This window comes from Drosophila subpulchrella, chromosome 2L, assembly GCF_014743375.2.
Source record: "Drosophila subpulchrella strain 33 F10 #4 breed RU33 chromosome 2L, RU_Dsub_v1.1 Primary Assembly, whole genome shotgun sequence".
Classification (NCBI taxonomy): domain Eukaryota; kingdom Metazoa; phylum Arthropoda; class Insecta; order Diptera; family Drosophilidae; genus Drosophila; species Drosophila subpulchrella.
Window position 1 is genome coordinate 12,772,352 of NC_050610.1, and position 12,254 is coordinate 12,784,605.

General features: G+C 39.4%; 1 protein-coding gene across 1 annotated transcript; it reads right to left on the bottom strand.

Annotated features, from left to right (window-relative positions):
• Positions 1 to 7,577: 7,577 nt before the first annotated feature.
• LOC119547863 (cytochrome b5 domain-containing protein 1) lies at positions 7,578 to 8,930 on the bottom strand. Its single transcript, XM_037854895.1, has 3 exons — positions 8,718 to 8,930; positions 8,296 to 8,661; positions 7,578 to 7,755 (listed from the first exon to the last, which is right to left on the bottom strand). The coding sequence occupies exons 1-3, from the start codon at positions 8,841 to 8,843 to the stop codon at positions 7,621 to 7,623; spliced, it is 627 nt and encodes a 208-aa protein (XP_037710823.1). The 5' UTR covers positions 8,844 to 8,930; the 3' UTR covers positions 7,578 to 7,620.
• Between the last annotated feature and the right edge of the window lie 3,324 nt (positions 8,931 to 12,254).

The window sequence follows — 12,254 nt, forward strand, 5'->3', positions numbered from 1 at the left end:
TGTTTCCTTTAAATATATAATGTATTCTCAACTTTTCTTTGGCTAGATCTGTTCTAGACACTAGTTCTTATCTCAAGAACAGTAGCGCTGACTTCGAACCTTTTTTCCAAACAAATCAAATTAGTGGCTCGTTTCGTTGGCCCCTTTGATCTTGTTCGGGCGAAACGCCTGGCTGCATTTAGAAGAGGAAGATTAGTTCTAAGTACTCGTATCTCCAATCCAAACTAGCCAAGTGCGTCCGCCAGATAGAGATATGGAAATCAGCTCCCGTCTAACCGCCGACTTGGACACGTGTTGTCCAAGCTGGGAGTTCAACCGAGTTCACTCCGAGTCCATCAATCGATGGGCACTTCTTGCATAGTTGGAGTAACTAGTGGCCGGACTAAGGCCTAGCCCTATTCCTCGACTAGTTAAATGCAACTTTAGTTTTTTGCGGGCAGCGGCACCGTCTGCGCACGAACGTCGACGCATTTTTGTGCTTGTCATGCCGGTAATGACTGCACCAACAGCAGCAACAACAACAAATAGTATACTATATAGTATAGTATAGTAGTATATGCCAGAACAAACAGCGATATATGCTACCGCTTTGGAGTTGTGGAGCTGCAAGCCCGCCCCAACTGATCCATGAAAGTCAACCGAGCGCGTCCGCATCCATCCAGTGCCATAGCCACCTCCCCAACTATTTGTGCACTGAGAGAAAAGAGTCATATAATATAATAAAATAAAATTACATTTTAAAAGACCACATATTTATGATGATTTTTGAATGACCCATTTCGTACACATTTCTTTAAAATAATCATCTTATATTAATTCAATTATATGAAGGGATTGTTTTTAATGATTTTATAACTATATACTGCATCTAAAATGGTCCATCGAGAGGATTTTGTTTGTAGGTTTTTTCTTATACCACCCATATATTTATAGATAAATATTACAATTTTGTTTAAGAATTTTAGGTGACAAGCTAAGTTTATAATTTATGTTTTATAAATAAGTACTTCTTAATAAATGTATTTTTTAATATAGCTAAGAGTAGATAAATATTGAAATTTTGTTTAAGAATTTTAGGTGACAAGCTAAGTTTATAATTTATGTTTTATAAATAAGTACTTCTTAATAAATGTATTTCTTAATATAGCTAAGAGTGATTAAGGTCATATTTATACTGATGTTCAAAGTAATGACTTTTAATTTTCAGGTAATACTATTACCATATCATACTACTTCTCCAACATTTTTCAAAATATAATTAAAAATAAATTTCTCTCAGTGCACATCCCATGAGTTCTACTTGGTCGACCAGTGCGACGTCAGCAGCGAAGTATTTCTTTGTTGTTGTTATGCTTTTCAAATTCCTTTGTGGCATTAAATGTAATGAAAAGAGCTCTGGAAAATGCCCAGGAGATGGAGAAAGAGCGAAAGAAACGGCAGACCCGTCGCCATAATTATAATGGCTGGTCGACATGAAAGCAAGAGTGTGGTGCGACTAAGTGCGGGCGACGGGTCTGGCGATCCATGGTATGGTATGGTATGGTATGGTGGTTGGATTACTCCCTGGCCAGTGGTTTCCAGTTCCTGCATCAGATTCGCCAAATGCCTGAGAGGGTTGAGCTTCCAGCAATCCGCTGGGGAGCTTATGGGCTCAACCCCACATTAATCTGTTGGCAAGCGATAAAGTGTGCCCTCATAATTGCTAATTAACAGGCAATTTCATTTTATTATGACTGTGAAACAACTTATAATTGCTACTATAATGGGTTTTCATTTATTAAGTGGTTTATGGATTTATGGAAATTTCTTTTAAATTTCTTTAAAACTTTTATGGCATGCGGGTGACAAGTTTTTGATATTCATTAGATATTATATATTTTATAGTTCACCAATATTTTATTTTCTCATACTGAAGATCCCACACTTTTAAACATATCAGTAAGTCATTTTCTTTTCCCTCTTAAATTTTCCATGCCAATGTTCCACCATTTGCATTTGTAATTGAGGTGTCAGGGGGATTTTCTGGGCCCTTGATTGATTTGCAAAGGGTCTCCCCCAAATCAGCTTAGAAATTACAACCAGCTCATGGTATTTAATATGCCTTTGAGAACACCTTAGACTCTGAGACTCTGGGGGACACCTTACAACCAGTTACATAAGTCATTTCCCACGCTGCTCCCAGAATATCACTCATTCTAGCCGCCCTTCTTTTGGATCCCTCGCGGATCTTTGTTTGATTGTATAAATCGGCTACTGGTATTTTCATGTGTAAACAAATGTTTTACCTAAGCCCCTGAAGTTTCGGACCAGAAAAGACAAATCATCTTGGCCAGCGGCCCTTGGGGGCCTAACCAAATGAGCTGTGGTTGCCATTGTATTCTCGAATCTCGGCTTCTGTTTCTGCCCCTGTTTCTGCTGTTTCATCGTAATTATCAACTTGAAAAAGCGCTCATTACTCCTCGGAGGAAGAAACTGAAAAGAGAAGGTTGCCAACCAATCATTGTTAGAAAGTGAAGCTACCTGTTGGAGTTGCACCTCTCTATAAACGAGTTACACGAGTACGCAACAGGCCAAAAAAGTAAACCTGATTAAAGACTTCTTGTCGTCTCATCAATGTATGGTTTCCATTTTCAACTGAAAACTTTGAATGTGGTCAGAGTGTGTGACAAAATTATGTATATCTCTTGAAACAATATTTAAACCAAACATAACGAACCCTTATAATCCCAGCCACCCTCAGTTCCCACAATTGCAACCCTTCTCAGGAACCCATAAATTTTAACAAGATCACTTAGGCACTTGTCTCGCATAAATCAGAACGAAATTAAATGGGCGAGTACACAGCCCTAAGCTGCAGTAAACATTTCAATTTGGCAAACCTCTAACCACCACCCTAACCACCAAAAAAATATAGATCACTGTTTGATAATCCTCCTTTCAACTTAAAAAAAAATCAATTGAAGCCCGCACAGCTATAAATCAATAGAATTTAAGGCCAGTGAAATTGATTTCAAAGTCAGAGTGGGTCCCACGATCCTTTTTGTGAGATATTTTAATTATCATATCTAGAGGAAGCACAAGGCCAGTCGGGAAATCCCCTGGGACAGGAAGTGCTTGGTCAACTAAAAAAACACCCAAGTGGAAGTGACAAGGATGCAGATGTGGGTAGTTAAATGTCACGTGCGCTTTTAATTGATTTTTGGCCAGGCGATTTGCATGGGAACTGAACGAATCCGTTTCCCAGAAAGGCCTCGCCCGCTAATTAACCAGGGAGCGACAACAAATATTGTGTTAATAACCATAAATTGAGGCCCAGCCGAACCTTAACCCCTCCTATGCCAGCAATACGATTTGCATACATACGTAGAGCTCTGTGAAAACCCCCCCATTGTCTCCCGATCTTTGCGACATACCTGATGGGCAACCGAGCGGAACCTCGGGACCCAGGGTATATACATATATACATACTTACCTCCAATGTAAATACGAAATTAATTTATTTTCATTTAGTTGCACGCGTTAATTTATGCCGGTCTTCGTTTTCATTCCATTCTTTAGCAACCACATCCGAAAATTATACAATAAAATGTAAAATAAACTCGCAGTTCTTATTGGCAATGGATATTTATACGAGCAGCTGGACAGCGAATGCCATCGAAACCACCAGAAAGTGCAGCACCCCCCGCTGACCCACTGGCCACGTGGAGTCCCCAACGAACCTTGTCAATCTGCCAGGGAGCACCAGACATCCACATCCAACCAAGACATTTGTCGGAGGAGTGACTGACTGACTGGCAGACATTCAGACACTCCAGTCCAAAACGGAAGCAGTTAGGCTTTGAATAATTTATGAAAAATCACCAGGGCCTGTGAGGTGCAAAAGTGGCATATCAATTTGGCAGAGACTCACGAATCGAAGAAAGGAAATAACTTAAATTTGACACTTTTTATTGTATTTTCATGAGGAAGTTTAAAGGGTAAAATGTGTTAAGGCATTATAATAAATTTAAATATTTTAAAGAAATTTATATTCAAGAGACTAATTTTATTAAACAAAAGTTTTAGAAAACATGTGGTTTTTGCCATTAAAAATAATTGCTTCTTTTTATTGGGAACATTAAATGGTATAATAAAGACAAAACTTGGTAGGTATGGGATTTTAAATTAATTGAAAGATTATTATTTTACAGAAATTCAAATTCCAAAACACATTTTATTAAACAACATATTGAGAAAAAACAATATTTTTATTGGGAGCATTAGATGGAAATTAAAGTAGGTAAATGGTAAAACTTGATAGGTAAGGCATTTTAAATTAATAGAGGGATTTTAGGCCATCTAAATATTTTAAAGAAATTAAAATTCAAGAGGCACAATTTATTATTTTAAAAATAGAAAAATGGTTGGATTTTGTATTTTAAGAAAATTATATAAATATAAATTATATCTATTAAAAAAGAATATAAATTTAAAGTCACACTCTCTAACTTAATAATTCAAGAAGCCACCTTATCAATCACTTCATAATTAATATGCCCATGGCAGTTGGTCAGGTACAGTGAGCCCCCGAATATGGACTTGGGGGACAGTGTGGTGTGGCCACTTCCTAATTTGGTTCCGCTATTTGTTGTCGCATACTCTTTTTTCTTATTCCCCTTGGTAAATTTATTATTTAATTTGCCACGGCTGTTTGGTGTGGAATGCCAAGTGCCAAATGCAGCAGCGGTCAACGCTTTGTATGCCAAATGCAAATCATTCCGGGGGTATTTCCACCGTCACAATAGATGGAGGAGTCCCAGGCCAAGTGGCAGTTAAGAATCAAAAACAGTAAAAGAAAATGAAATTGAGCCATAACGGATGTTGGATCTACGCTGTCCAATTTTGGGAGCCGTCGAAAGGTTTTTGGGGGCGGAGGTTTGGACTTCCTTTTGGGAGCAATGTGACCACGACTTGTGACCTTCAAGCCAAAATATTTTGATTGTCCCGCTCGCCTGGCTTTCTATTTCTTTTCCTATTCCGAAGCTCATCTGCATAAGTCTGCGCAATTAACAAGCCAAACAGGAACAGCACACAGTTTATGTCGAGCTAAGCACTAAATTAGCTCGCTTAGCCTGGGAATCTGGAGTCGCTGGAGGAAAGAATGCTCGCATACCAGAGCCTCGACTTCCGCCTGTCTTTGGGGAGATGGGAAAGAATGCGACCGGCATGGAATTCAGATTTAACCAGCCCGCTGAATGGTGAATAGGTGGGAATGGGATGCCAAAGCCCCCAGCGAAGTGGGTTACATGTTCTACTACTGTGGGTGATGTCGATCGTAGATCCCTGATGAATTCGGTCTCTCAGGGAATGTCGCGTGAAGAGAACAATCTCTGTAATTGTTCTGGCAAGATGTCACCAGCCCTATCGGGTAAAATTCCAATGACAATCCAAAGTAGGTGATGTCAACTCGTTTCTTATTGTTTAAAGAAAATGGTTGTAGAGGCATTTTAACATACGCTCTGAATTCGAAAAATTTTGAGTAAGCAATGATTTATCTGTAAATTAGAAATATTATCTTCTCTTGAAGAAAATTTTTTCAAGTAACATAAATTTACTAAAGGAAAGTAACTGTTTTGTAATTTTTTAATTCAGCAAACTAAGGGGTTTTTTTTATTTGGATGTAGACATTAAAATGATTTAAAATATGTATAATTTAAATATGTATAAATTGATTTAAATATGTATAAATTGGGCACTAAGGTGATGGATTTTGGTTAAAGTTGAAAAAAATTTAAAATATATTATTTGTTAATAACTTATATTTAAAAACTATTTGGATACTATGTTTTATAAATGTTTAAATGTTTTTTCCCGGAGGAATAGTTATGCAAATAAATTAAATAGTCTTCCATTACTTAGACTACCTAAAATTACGTAATCATCATCGCTTTTGGCAAGCTGTGCATTCCAGACTTATGCAAATTGCCCATTGCAGCTTCTCCCCCGTTAATTAGCAACCCGGTGCACACTCATGATGGGTTGGCCTATCACCCAGCAGAGTCCACAAATAACGCTTAATACACGAATGCATTTTGTTTACCTATACAGGCAATGAACTCTGTGGCGCTACGAACAAAAGACTTAGGCAACGAACTCGGTCGAGTTGGGGGGAGGAATGCCAAAACAGGTTTGGCCAAACGATAAACGCAATTCCATAGAGTCGGGCAGTGCAATGGATTTGAAGACCTCTACGCAGTGGTATCCCAACCCATCCCCTTTCCCCCGAACTCCACCACCATTCTACAAAGATCCCAGACCGCGGCAGGTTCCCAATGTTCGATTTAGCTCCTTTTTCCCAGGCCCTGACAGGCGCAAACGTGTTCACAGTCTCGGATGAGTCATCCAATCAGGGTGGCGGTACCAGGCACAGAGATTTCAGATTTTCAAGCCGAACAGGTAAGGGAATTTCACAAGATTCTGCATGTCTTGGCTCAGACGTTCTTAGGTATCAATTCGATTTGGCGGATTTAATTTGGGTCTGGTCTGTCTTTGGTCTCCGGTTGCGTTTCCTTGGCAGTTAAAAGGGTCCTAAGATTGTCTGGATGTTATTGGATTTAGATAAATATTGGCAATAATGTGGTGGTATTGTAAAGAAGGCATTAACAATGTCTGTACTTAGATATAATTTTTGGCAAAACAACAAAGACCATTTAATTTGTTAATGTCTATGACTTGCTTAGAGCCACTTCCTATTAGTCACTTGTTGTTTGCGACTCCCGGAGGTTAATTAGATTATTTTTTCTAAGATCTAGATAGAAACACATATATTGTCGACCTTCTGCTGCCAAACCCCTTGGCTTGTCAAAAATCCCACATACTCGGCGACTAAAATATTTCACAACATTGTTCAAGTGCCAGATTCTTAGCCTCTTTTGTCGCAATGTAAATTAAAAACACAGCTACATACCATTTATGGTCCGGCCTGGCCCCAGGCCCAGCCAGCACAAACAGGTTTGCAATTAAACAACTAAAAAATTATTAAGCAAAATGAGTCTGAAATTAATTATTTATGCGCTTAAGATAACACAACGCCGGGCAGTCAGCGAAGCCCCCAGTTCGGTGGAGATCCAAGTGAGGTGGGCGTCTTTCTCGGTTTCCTCGGCGCACTTCCAAGAACCAAGAATCAAGCACCATAACTTCTGCCCGCGAAAGGCTCGCTGAAAAACACCCAAAAGTTCACAGTTCAGTGAACACTCCCCCCCGAAAAGTAACGCGTGCCAACTGGGCAGCTGCAGGCTCTGTACCACTCAAAAAACAGAAAAATAGAAAACAGACACCCCGATCGTCATACACGAGTTCACAGCTCCACCGGCCCGCATAAATTAGAGCCGCGATCAGGAGCAATAAGGCAGGCGCATATTATATAGTCGGTATACATATAGGTAGATAGTGCGACCCTGAACAAGTCTGCTGCACTTTTCTGACTTATTACCACCCGCTGTCGACCATGACATTTGTTGAAATTTGCCTAAAATGCCTGTAAATGCCGAACAACCAACTCCAGTCTAGCTTGAAATGAGCTTTACTTGCAGCCAAACAGCACAACAAATTTCCAATACCAATTAATCATAAACGGAATAATCAAGCAATTGTTATGTCATCCGTGTAGTAGAGCCAAATGGAGGGCGGTGGCAGCTCCAAGGTGCTGTCCTCCTCATCCGTCAGCCCGTTCTCGTCCAGGGTGCCATTCAGGTCCAGGACACTGCAGCCTTTGCCCTGGTTAGGAATTTGTTAAAATACTTTTTATGGTCTAAGTATTAAAAAAACATTTTTTCAAGGTTCTTCTTAAATGACTTAAGCCTTTAAAATGACTTTTAAAAATTTCATTAGATTTTTTCTGGTTCTTATTAAATAAAGTATAAATAAATAAAATATCTTATAAACATTTTTGAAAATAATAATTTTTATAAAGAAATGTATTACTTTTCTTGCCTATCTTTTATTTTTAATGAACCGTTTGAAATATATATACAAAAAGTTCCGTGGTACTAAAATTATTTTATGAGTTACACTTAAAATTAACCATCTGGTTGTCTAAATAATCTATAAAAGTGAATCTACATCGAAATAATAAATAAACCATTTTAGAAGTACCGAGTCTAATATCTGTCAGATAAAATTAAGATTACAACTATACTGAACACAAATATATAAATCTTGCAATAGATCAAGCGGAAAAAATGCCCTATTACTTCAAATTGTTTGGTTATCTTAAAACCATATCATAAGAGTATAAGATGTACCCAAAGTGCTTACCCCCTTCGAGAACTTCCGCCACTCATAGCTGCCGGCATGGTGATTATACCTCTCTTTGTACTTTTGTTGAATGTCGTAGATGCTGTCCTCATCGCAAACGGTCATGAACTGCGTCTGGGCGGTCAGGGTGTTAATAATCCTAATGACCCGAGCCCTCTTTGTGACTCTTCCAATGTGGTAGAAGGGATCCTGACTCCACATGACACCCGGCGTTTTGGAGAACTCGGAGATGGCCACCTCCAGAATGGGTGGAAACAGGACACGGGGTCGCCCAGTGCTGGAAGAGATCTCCGTGCGGGGCTCTCCATTCTCATGGAAGAAATGGGTTAAGTCTTTGCCGGCATGGGCTATAAGATAGTCCAAGGTCTAAAGGAGTTATTGGATTAAAAATATACTTTGTGATTATATTAATGCCACCCAACACGATTCCAGTGGTCCAGGCGATCCTTCAACATGGGCGTCAGATCAAAGACATTCGTGTGTATGATCACCCAGCAGTCGTCCTTCTTGTTGTGAGAGACCACCTCATCCTTGAGATAGTATCGCATATTTTACAGATTTTCATATAAGCGAGACTGAACGAAATGTAATTTGATTTTCTCGACAAAACTGTCGCCTCCTGACTCGGCCCATTAATTTTGAGTTTTCCAGCGGTGCCGACTGCTCATCATCATCATTTCCAGAGATCTTAGGAACCAGCCTGGTCTTATCGCCAGACTTGCATCTCTGGGCCTCCGGTTGGCAGCCCAATTAATTCCAGCTGCCAGTTCCCATTCCTGGTTGGCTTTTCGGGATGCCATTGCATAATTAGCCGCCAATTGTCAAGTCGTCGTCGACGCTCTAAGCCCATCAATCGTTTGCCATAAATAGAAAAAATTAGATTAATGACTGATGGCATTTTTGGTCTAACCTCCGAGGTTACAGACACACTCGAATGGCATTCCAATTGATGGGAACCCTGTCAGCGGTTCTTGAGAGGGAGCACTGCACTTTGAAATATTTCGCCTCCAGTTATTCTGAGTTCATTCAGCTTTTTCAAGTGAATGGGGAGCATTCTTCATGTTGATTAATTTGGGAGGATTTTTTAGTACACTTAGAGAAGGCAATTGACAACTTGAGTTAATGAAAAACTACTTTCGATGGAGTTTTCTTGTCATTTAAAAATGTTGAAAAGTAAATGTACTAAAGCCAGTGGTTAATGTCTTCAAAAACTCCAAACTATATCAATAAATCGACTCCTTGCAGTTTTAAAACTTTCAAAAAGTTAGGCACTAAAACCAGCTGTTCAAAAAGGTTTTAGTTGTCTTTAATAAATTCAAAACTATACCAATAAAACCCTTTTCATTCCGCCGAGTGGTTTCGGTTTCAGTTTCCTTTTTGTTTGAGGCTGAACTTTGAACCCAGCAGCCGGACTCCAGGTTACCAAAAGGTAACTAATGGACACACGTGATAAAATCAACTTCCGCAGGATTACAAAGTCGCCGACCTGGGGGTCACTTAGTCCAAGGCGCACAGTTCACAGCTGCCACTTTCCGTCGCGCATGCGCAGACACAGAATTCGAGGGATTTACCATGGCAACTCCCAGTTGGGTCAAAAACGCACACTAAAAGTACAGGGGCAACGGAAAAGGGGTAGCTGTTTAGGAAAGGATATTATTGTGGCAGGATCCGGATGCATCGAGTGGCATCTCATATTGCAATTATGGGGCATAGTGCTAAAAGGATTTACCAATACTCGGTGTTTACTTTAATTGCTCGCCACGCGTCGCTCTAAGTGGTTTTTAATATTTGTTTCCATTCCGAGGGAAGTCGACAGACTGCGTGATTGCAGCAGCTGTTGGTGGATAGCCGCAGACACCATCGGTCGGCAATTATTATGGGATTGGCCTTGCCTCGTGAAAGTTGCATCCTTTTTGCCAATGCCGCACAGTCGAGAAACCAGAAAAATGCCAACAGCAGGACCCACAATAATAGCCACAAAAATTGCAATTAATCACGCAAGGCAGCCACTTTGTATGACATAAGGGAAGATAGACAAAGAACCGACTTTATTGGTGACCTGTAAAAAGTTATGGGGTTTTTGAGTAGGTACTTTTCTAGCTTTTGTGAGACTTCAAATATTTTGTGTTATATTTGCAGTTTACAAAGATGCTTTAAACTTTAGCTTAGGTTCAACCACCAAAACTAAAGTAGAACCTTACAGAAAAAGTATAAAACCGAAAACAAATTGTTGACAAATGTAAATGTCCACAAAAAAGGGGCAACATAAGTTTAAAATAACCAGGTCCTGAAAAAACAGCTGCCATTTCGGTGGTGACCCATAAGAAAATAGGGCTTGGTAGTGGGTTGAATTCCAATCAACATTCACTCAGCTCATTTGCATGGGTGAAAACAAGAAAACCAAGTGAGGGTGCGAGTCCTGCTAATTGCCTCCAAGTCAACTGTGAAGCTGCACATATGTCGATTCTACCGAAGGACAATAGATCTAGGATACATTTCCCATTTTCAATTGTTTGCCCACCGACTGGTTTTGATTTGGTGGGATGGCAACAGCTGGTTGGCCATTTGACACGCCACTGCTGGCAGCCTTGATCTTTGGTCTTTGGCCAAGGAGTTGCTGGTGCAGCTGCAGCTGGCTTTATTTCTGTCTTGGATTTTGGGTCAAGAATGCGTGTGGCAGGCACAAGCGACGGGGCACAATGCAGGCGAGGCAAATGAACCATCCGAACTGGAAATGCTGCGGGTTGAATACAACCCCAACAACCGGAGGTCCCAACCCCTACGCAACACCAAACCCCGATCCAATGAACCACGTGCGTCACGCGCAGACGCAACCGCTGACACGGCAAGAAATATATGAAACTTACTAATAATTTATAAAAAAATAAAATACAAATATATATAAGGTACATTGATACCAATTCCAAATATTTATTTAATATCCCGTAAATCTTAGGCCAATTTCTCAAAGTCATGATAGTTATCTATAGGTTAATTTGTTGGTAGATAAAACGAAACTTAATCGTATGACGACGATCGAATATATATGAAACGTACTTTATTAGTAATAAGTAATAAAATAGAAAATAATATTAGGTATGTTAATACCAATTCCAAATATTTTTTTAATTTTCCGTAGTTCCTCAGCCTATGTTCTCAAAGTCATGAAAGTTATCTAAAGGTTAATTTGTGGGTAGATAAAACGAAACTTAATCGTATGATGACAATCTCTTTAAAGTTTTGTTGTATGTAAAAGTAACATCACATTGTAAAAACTTATTTGTCTTTCTGAACAATTTAACTTGAAGAAACTTTCTCTAACAGATATCCAACTAGAACCCTAACTTGACACTAAGAAATTGGATCTTAGGTCGTTATCTTGCCTACATGTTGAACCATAAGTAGGTTTAAAATCTAGAAAATGTATCCTGTAATCATCTAATATTCTGTTATGTTCGTTAGCTAACACAATTTTATAAATCTTTATATAATCTATAGATCAATACAGTTAATATCTAACAATTACAATTTTATAAGCTACACAATTTCTTTGCGTGCACTTGCAGGAACCCCTAATGGGACTCAATCTCCGGATCCAGGGACTCCAACCCCGTTCCAATTCAGAGGCCCCGTTACGAATCGAACAATGGCGCATGCTTTTAAGAGTCCATTGAGTGCGTTGTGAAAATAAATAAAAACTAGCAGAAAAAATACTTTGTTAATGTAAATGACAGGAAGTGTGCACTTGAGTGCCAGCATCATTGCCGTCGTCCCCCAGAGGCTGCAATTAAATCTAAAAAAAAAAGCCAAACAACAATGACAAGTTTAGCGGAAAAAGTGCGACAAGAACTGTTGCAGCTGCAGAAATATATTTGTAATTCCAGCTTTTTGCCCCTCTGCTAATCATTCAAATTGCACTGGCAATTGTAATCTGGATCGAACACTGTGCGTAGGCAAAC

What these genes read in the sequence shown, in the direction of transcription:
- LOC119547863 (XM_037854895.1), bottom strand. Translation starts at nt 8,843, where the DNA reads ATGCGATACTATCTCAAGGATGAGGTGGTCTCTCACAACAAGAAGGAC. An exon ending in GCCTGGACCACTGGAATCGT is followed by an intron (nt 8,662 to 8,717) that starts GTTGGGTGGCAT and finishes TAACTCCTTTAG; the next exon opens with ACCTTGGACTATCTTATAGC. An exon ending in GGCGGAAGTTCTCGAAGGGG is followed by an intron (nt 7,756 to 8,295) that starts GTAAGCACTTTG and finishes ATTCCTAACCAG; the next exon opens with GGCAAAGGCTGCAGTGTCCT.